The sequence below is a fragment of the Protomyctophum parallelum genome (genome assembly GCF_964188405.1).
Source record: "Protomyctophum parallelum genome assembly, chromosome: 1".
Taxonomy (NCBI): Eukaryota; Metazoa; Chordata; class Actinopteri; order Myctophiformes; family Myctophidae; genus Protomyctophum; species Protomyctophum parallelum.
In genome coordinates, this window is record NC_139697.1 from 105,641,720 (window position 1) to 105,650,272 (window position 8,553).

Below are 8,553 nucleotides of genomic sequence, written 5' to 3' on the forward strand. Positions count from 1 at the left end.
ATAATACGTCATTACTTATCTGCCGTGGATAAAGCTCTTTTCCATCGCTGATCTCTACTATACGTGCTTCTTTGCCCAAACAAAGTGAAGACGCGATAGCGTTGTCCAACAAAGCGGCCAGTTATTTGATCATCTCTCTCTCCTGTGCTTCTTTCCTCAAACATGTCCAGACATGTCAACCTCAACCACTAAACTCACCGATCCAGTAACGCATCTCACCGTTATACTATCGTTCTGAAGGCAGATATAAAAATAAACATAAATAAATTATTGTCATATACATACTACACACTGAATGAAAGCCCTAATTGTCTACTTTTAGGAGGAAAACAAATACATAATATTGATCCCATGTACAGTTTGTCAGTAGGCTATTGAATGCAGTTGTTCAGGTCCAACTATTATTCACAAAATAAGGCCTATAGCGACATGTACATATTATATACCGTATGAAACAGAAGACCCTCTGCTTTCATAAGAAAAAAACTAATACTGTAATAATAATAAAAATCACACCCCTGTGAAGTGAGCATTTCCTCATGAAGTTATCATAGCGAGTTATAAAGGTTTAAAGTCACAGAGATTGACAGGCAGATATAAACATAAATAAATTATTATCATATACATACTACACACTGAATGAAAGCCCTGAATGTCTACTTTTAGGAGGAAAACAAATATACAAATATATACAAATATAGTTTGTCAGTAATTGGCTATTGAATGCAGCTTGCGCCCACCAGAGAGGATTTCAGAAAATGCATGGACCAGAAGAACTATTATTCACAAAATAAGGCCTATAGCGACATGTACATACTATATACCGTATGAAACAGAAGACTCTCTGCTTTCATAAGAAAAATACTTCTACTGTAATAATAATGAAAATCACACCCCTGTGAAGTGAGCAGTGCAATGTTGCACAACATTGCACTGCTCACTTCACATGGGTGTGATTTTTATTATTATTACAGTAGAGATGTAGACCTAGTAGACATAGAGATGTAGACCTAGAGATGTAGACCTAGTAGACATAGAGATGTAGACCTAGCAGACATAGAGATGTTCTGAAACGTGTTTGTGCAAATATTGAATTATATGGAGGATTCTCTTAAGCCTGTTATTGAAACCATTGTGTGTGTGTGTGTGTGTGTGTGTGTGTGTGTGTGTGTGTGTGTGTGTGTGTGTGTGTGTGTGTGTGTGTGTGTGTGTGTGTGTGTGCGTGTGTGTGTGTGTGTGTGTGTGTGTGTGTGTGTGTGTGTGTGTGTGTGGGTTTCCTACTGGAAAAGTAGTAGAACCTGTTTGGTATCCTGGGAGAGAGAGAGAGAGAGAGAGAGAGAGAGAGAGAGAGAGAGAGAGAGAGTGGTGTCAAGGCAGTGTTGTGTAGAGAGAGAGAGAGAGAGAGAGAGAGAGAGAGAGAGAGAGAGAGAGAGAGGGAGGGAGGGAGGGAGGGAGAGAGAGAGAGAGAGAGAGGGGAGGGAGGGAGAGGAGAGAGAGAGAGAGAGAGAGAGAGAGGGAGAGGGAGAGGGAGAGGGAGAGGGAGAGGGAGAGGGAGAGAGAGAGAGAGAGAGGGAGGGAGGGAGAGAGAGAGAGAGAGAGAGAGAGAGAGAGAGAGAGAGAGAGAGAGAGAGGGAGGGAGGGAGAGGGAGAGAGAGAGAGAGAGAGAGAGAGTATATGTGTATGGGATTTTTCCTCTATCAATAAAGCACCTTAGGCTTTAGACCAGTGTTGTTTTCGTCGACTAAAACTAAGACGAAAAATGTTCGTCGACTACCTTTTTTCACTGACTAAAACTAATGGAAACGAATCTATGATGACTAAAACTAAGACTAAATATACTGACAATTTCGTCGACAAATAAAAACTAGACTAAAATGTTAGGAAGGGACTAGTGGACAAGAGATCCAGTATAAGTCATTTTACACTTGGGTGCATGCTGAAAATAGCAGATCTACAAGCTCACAACGCGTCGCGCTGCGACACGTTGTGAGCTTGTAGATCAGCTATTTTAAGCAAGTGTAAAAACACTCATTACGACGGCATCAAGGCCCGCCAAAACACATTTTAGTCGACTAAATCACCTGTAGATTTAGTCGACTAATAAAAGACGACACACATGATAGGATAAAAGACTATAATAAAACAAAAACAATTTTGGCCACATTGTCAAATGCCACACTTTTCTATCTACAGCACAAGCTCCGCCCCTTCTACAGTCTTAAGGGCCTTGCAGACGGGGAGCGATAACAATTAACAATTAAGCTTTTGAGGAGCTTGGACTCCTCATGCATAGAAGGAAGCATGAGGTCAGGCCGTTGCTCTCCCCAGGCTTGCAGAGGGAGTGAAGTGCCCTGCAGGATTACATTACATTACATAATATTTGATCCTGGGTGGAAAAAAAAGGCATAAAAAAACCATTGAGCGCTCTGTACCTTTGGTACGGTTCCAAATCGAAAGAAAAACATACGGATATATGGCTATAGAGCGGCGCAGTCCCTCCCCCTTTCAGAACAACATACGGATATATGGCTATTCAGTATTTTAGCCGTGACGTGAGCGCCCCCTCCTGAGATACTTCAGTATTTTAGCTGTGACGTGAGCGCCCCCTCCTGAGATACTTCAGTATTTTAGCCGTGACGTGAGCGCCCCCTCCTGAGATACTTCAGTATTTTAGCCGTGACGTGAGCGCCCCCTCCTGAGATACTTCAGTATTTTAGCCGTGACGTGAGCGCCCCCTCCTGAGATACTTCAGTATTTTAGCTGTGACGTGAGCGCCCCCTCCTGAGATACTTCAGTATTTTAGCTGTGACGTGAGCGCCCCCTCCTGAGATACTTCAGTATTTTAGCTGTGACGTGAGCGCCCCCTCCTGAGATACTTCAGTATTTTAGCCGTGACGTGAGCGCCCCCTCCTGAGATACTTCAGTATTTTAGCGGTGACGTGAGCGCCCCCTCCTGAGATACTTCAGTATTTTAGCTGTGACGTGAGCGCCCCCTCCTGAGATACTTCAGTATTTTAGCGGTGACGTGAGCGCCCCCTCCTGAGATACTTCAGTATTTAGCTGTGACGTGAGCGCCCCCTCCTGAGATACTTCAGTATTTTAGCTGTGACGTGAGCGCCCCCTCCTGAGATACTTCAGTATTTTAGCCGTGACGTGAGCGCCCCCTCCTGAGATACTTCAGTATTTTAGCTGTGACGTGAGCGCCCCCATCCTGAGATACTTCAGTATTTTAGCCGTGACGTGAGCGCCCCCCTCCTGAGATACTTCAGTATTTTAGCTGTGACGTGAGCGCCCCCTCCTGAGATACTTCAGTATTTTAGCCGTGACGTGAGCGCCCCCTCCTGAGATACCTCAGTATTTTAGCTGTGACGTGAGCGCCCCCTCCTGAGATACTTCCGGGTCCTACTTTTGTGTCGCTTTTGTGTCCCCATGGAGTTATACTGTGACACTCCGTCTGACTAAATCTGAGACGAAAACAACCACGAAAGTCTCATTTTACCGCTTTCCTCACAACAACAAAGCTGCTGCTCTCCCAATCTGGCTGTAACAGGCCGTCTGTCCCACATGGAATACTATCGCCATTTTATTTTATTGTGTCAAATAAATCCTCATTAATGCAAACTAGATTCAACATAGTCAACCCTGCACACATTCTAAATATCCCCCGAAATATTTTACCGAGCAAATGGACTGTTGCCACCTTCAATAATAATGATAATAATAGTCTTTATTGTCTCCACATCATATATTTTTGTTGTCATGGACACTTGTACAAAACATTAATAATTCTACTCGAGTTGGAAGCATAACCCTTGAATGCCAGGACAATTTTTTTTGTTGGGTAACAAATTGGCATATTTTTAATTCATCGTTTTAAACATACAAGAAAGATCTGGTGGATTGAAGAGATGTTTTTTTTTGTTCATTCATAGCAAATGTATTCTCTCGATTCGCCACCAGATGGCGGGAAAGCATCATTATGCTGATTTTGGCTAAAATAGACGGATCTTCCTAAGTCACTTCCGGTTGAACGATCAACAACATCCTGTAGTAGTTTGACCCTAGTCAATAGTTTGGCTGGTCCGGATTGCTAAGCTAATGCTATATTTTTCATAACTAAGTCAAATTAACCTCAAATCAACCCCCAAAAGATCGCAAAATATCACACTTTTTACAGCGACGCACATAGAGACGGCGCGCGTGCACGATAGCGCCCGATCACGCGGATTTCGGCCGTTTTTTGGTAAATTACATCAACATTAGTGATATTAGCGAAAAATATTAATTTTTGCTCTTTGACCCCGCGATAACTGATATTGATTGTCATTCCGTTCTTTCCGGTTAACGGGAGGTTTAGATTTTTCGATTAATTCCGTTTTTTCCGTGAATTGTAGGCCAAGGGTTAAGACCCATTTTAACCCTCTATGGCTTCCTTTCTGAAAAATAACGTCAATTTAAAAGATTCACGCGTTTAGATTTCTATTTACAAATGAGATGCGGACGGGAGTTGGTGCCACTTGATCTTATTTAATTTATTTAAAGACCTTTTAAACTCTCTAAGACCCAGCGTTGCTTTTTAGCAACAATTCTATTTTAATTAATTACTAAATTATTATTATTCTTTCTGTTATTTTTTCACCTAAACGTCATCAGTGATGTTCATGAGCAATGCCATTTCAATGCATTTGGTCATGATATTTGCATATAAATACCCCCCCCCCCACAGAGGCTGAAATTCACACAATAAAAAATGTCTAGACAACATTTTTTAACCTAGACTTTTGACCTTTTTTACCCTAATAAAAGTAGGTACAATAATTGTAATATATGTTTTTTTGTGATCATTAGAATGTCTAGAACATGTTGTATTCATTATTGTGAAAGATATCCCCCAAATGTAGATTATTATTATTATATTATTATATAATTATTATAATTCATCAAACTTTTTTTTCTTTTTTTTTTTAACATATTTTTTAGCGTACGAAGCCAACTCTTGTCGTGACAAATCATGACAACACACACAATATTTTGGACCAAACAACTAATTACAAACACATAAAAAGTGTTGTAACCTAGCCGTTCGTTTCTACTTTCTAATTCTTTGTTTGGCCCGAAATATTGTGTGTGTTGTCCATGATTTGTCACGACAAGAGTTGGCTTTCGTACGACGCTTAAAAGGTCTTTAAATAAATTAAATAAGAACTGCCTATGGGGGAAATGCATTGGGTTTTCATTTCCTGGGCCGTTCGTTGTTCTGAAAGGGGGAGGGACTGCGCCGGTTCAGTCTCTATCCCTTTAAGACTCGATGATCACCACCCATCATTACCCACAAGGCAAACCAGGCATACTTAATTAGCTTAACACACTAACACACACATAACACACTTTCTGTCCACTATTTTGAAAAATAATCTTTCTCCTATAGTGCAGGGGTTCTCAACCGGGGGGGGGGGGAATTAATGTGGGGGGTCCCCAGAATATATATATATATATATATATATATATATAGTAGCCAAAAACGTAATGTCTGCCACGGGCGTCTTGGAAATTTATTTTCATCCATATTTTGAAAATCCCTCTAATCTAATCTGTGTGTACAGGTGATGACATCATGCACACCACATGCATAATACAATGACAAATTATGTCTCTCTTTAGAATGGGAGCATTGGCACTCAGGAGCCTTTAAACTGGTGACCTCCAGGTGGCGCTGAACGAGTTTAAAAAGAGGCTCTTATAGTTTTGAGTCTTTTGCTAGCTGATGATGAAGACTCTGGGTCCGTCCTCCCTCGTGGGAGGAAGGCTCTCCATCACCATGTTGTCAATCAGTCCGTCCTTATCTTCTCGTTTATTCCCTCCTCCTCCTCCTCCTCCTCCTCCTCCTCCTCCTCCTCCTCCTCCTCCTCCTCCTCTTCCTCCTCCTCCTCTGACACCACCTTGTGAAACAAAGAACAGTCCATCACACGGAACTCATTACCCATTCATTGTATTTAACCCATTCTGACCTGAGATCAGATTCATACGACGTTTCCACCGGACACACACTGGGTCTGATGAACCCATTCTGACCTGAGATCAGATTCTAAAAAATGTCAGTCGTTCTTCAATTTTTTTCAAAAATAGCAGACCTACAAGCTCGTATCGCGCCACTCGGTGGCGCGATATGAGCTTGTAGATCTGCTATTTTTTAAATAGCTAAAGCATAACATGATGCTGACACCAAAATGGGTGCCCGTTCAGAATTGGTTAATCTATTTAAATACATTAATCTATTTTAAAGTAACTATTAGTTTTAACTAGGGCTGTCAAACGATTAAAACATTTAATCAGATTAATCACAGCTTCAAAATTAATTTAATCATGATTAATCACCATTCGAACTATGTCCAAAATATGCCATGTTTTCCTGTTGAAATGGAAATATGAAATTAATTTAATCATGATTAACCTCGTATGAATCTGACCTCAGGTCTGAATGGGGTTAATCAGACCAGTGTGTGTCCAGGGGAAACCTCGTATGAATCTGATCTCAGGTCAGAATGGGGTTAATCAGACCAGTGTGTGTCCAGGGGAAACCTCGTATGAATCTGATCTCAGGTCAGAATGGGTTAATCAGACCCAGTGTGTGTCCAGGGGAAACCTCGTATGAATCTGATCTCAGGTCAGAATGGGGTTAATCAGACCAGTATGTCCCCACTGGTCTGATTAACCCATTCTGACCTGAGATCAGATTCTAAAAAATGTCAGTCGCTCTTCGATTTTTCAAAAAACAGCAGACCTACAAGCTCGTATCGCGCCACTCGGTGGCGCGCTACGAGCTTGTAGATCTGCTATTTTTCAATAGCTAAAGCACAACATGATGCTAACACCAAAATGGGTTCCCGTTCAGAATGGGATAAATGGGGGGGGGGGGGTCCGCGGGGTGATAAAAGGCTCGATTTGGGGGTCCTTGATGTGAAAAGGGTTTGGAAACCACTGGTAATAAATCTGATCAAATCAAACCTTCAGCGACTCCGCCTCCTCCTCCTCCTCCTCCTCCTCCTATAGCCCCGCCCCTGGTCCCGCCTCCTTCCTCTGTTGGCCCCTCCCTCTTCGCCGGCTGACTCAGCTGATTGGTCAGCTGGTACATGGTCACCTGCGAGCCAATCAAACAATCAATCAATCAAAGTACAGTCAAACCCAAAAAAAAAGTCCTTGTTGTCATGTTTCCATTCGGGCCCCATGTATTCAATTCATAAAGCATGTGTGGAGTTTGCATGTTCTCCCCGTGTCGCCTAGGGTAGGTACCCTCACATGTTCTCCCCATGTCCCCTAGGGTAGGTACCCTCACATGTTCTCCCCGTGTCCCCTAGGGTAGGTACCCTCACATGTTCTCCCGTGTCCCCTAGGGTAGGTACCCTCACATGTTCTCCCTGTGTCCCCTAGGGTAGGTACCCTCACATGTTCTCCCCGTGTCCCCTAGGGTAGGTACCCTCACATGTTCTCCCCGTGTCCCCTAGGGTAGGTACCCTCACATGTTCTCCCCGTGTCCCCTAGGGTAGGTACCCTCACATGTTCTCCCCGTGTCCCCTAGGGTAGGTACCCTCACATGTTCTCCCCGTGTCCCCTAGGGTAGGTACCCTCACATGTTCTCCCCGTGTCCCCTAGGGTAGGTACCCTCACTAAAAACATGCAGTAATCCTGGTCTCTAAACTGCCTCCCCCTGGCCAGCCGGGGCGCCTGATGGAGGGGAAAGGAACTGGTTGGAATAACGTGTTCCTTCCACGCGCTACGTCCAACCAGGGAAACTCCCCCCCTGTCAGGTGTAAAGAAGCAACTTGGACACTCAGACATGAAGGAAGCATGAGTTCAAGTCCGTTGCTCTCCCCTTGTCCCCCATATATGGGGACTAGGTTGGTCTCCCCTTGTCCCCCATATATGGGGACTAGGTTGGTCTATATGGGGACTAGGTTGGTCTCCCCTTGTCCCCCATATATGGGGACTAGGTTGGTCTCCCCTTGTCCCCCATATATGGGGACTAGGTTGGTCTCCCCCTTGTCCCCCATATATGGGGACTAGGTTGGTCTCCCCTTGTCCCCCATATATGGGGACTAGGTTGCTTTCCCCTTGTCCCCCATATATGGGGACTAGGTTGCTCTCCCCTTGTCCCCCATATATGGGGACTAGGTTGCTTTCCCCTTGTCCCCCATATATGGGGACTAGGTTGGTCTCCCCTTGTCCCCCATATATGGGGACTAGGTTGGTCTCCCCTTGTCCCCCATATATGGGGACTAGGTTGCTTTCCCCTTGTCCCCCATATATGGGGACTAGGTTGCTCTCCCCTTGTCCCCCATATATGGGGACTAGGTTGCTTTCCCCTTGTCCCCCATATATGGGGACTAGGTTGGTCTCCCCTTGTCCCCCATATATGGGGACTAGGTTGGTCTCCCCTTGTCCCCCATATATGGGGACTAGGCTGGTGGAGGGTGTGTAGAGCCCAGGATCACATTAGATGATTGACACAGGGGTGAAAAATGGGTTACAAAATCGTGGGATAAAAATATATATTTA

At 43.9% G+C, this 8,553-nt stretch overlaps 1 protein-coding gene across 1 annotated transcript in view; it reads right to left on the bottom strand.

The window, feature by feature from the left end:
• Nucleotides 1-6,994: 6,994 nt before the first annotated feature.
• Nucleotides 6,995-8,553, bottom strand: part of LOC310856382 (magnesium transporter NIPA4-like) — a gene marked incomplete at its 3' end in the record, with an annotated part of 32,490 nt that continues 30,931 nt past the window's right edge. The window contains exon 8 of the mRNA XM_083761784.1: nt 6,995-7,138. Coding sequence (XP_083617910.1) covers nt 6,995-7,138 — 144 coding nt within the window. The remainder of the gene's footprint in view (nt 7,139-8,553) is intronic.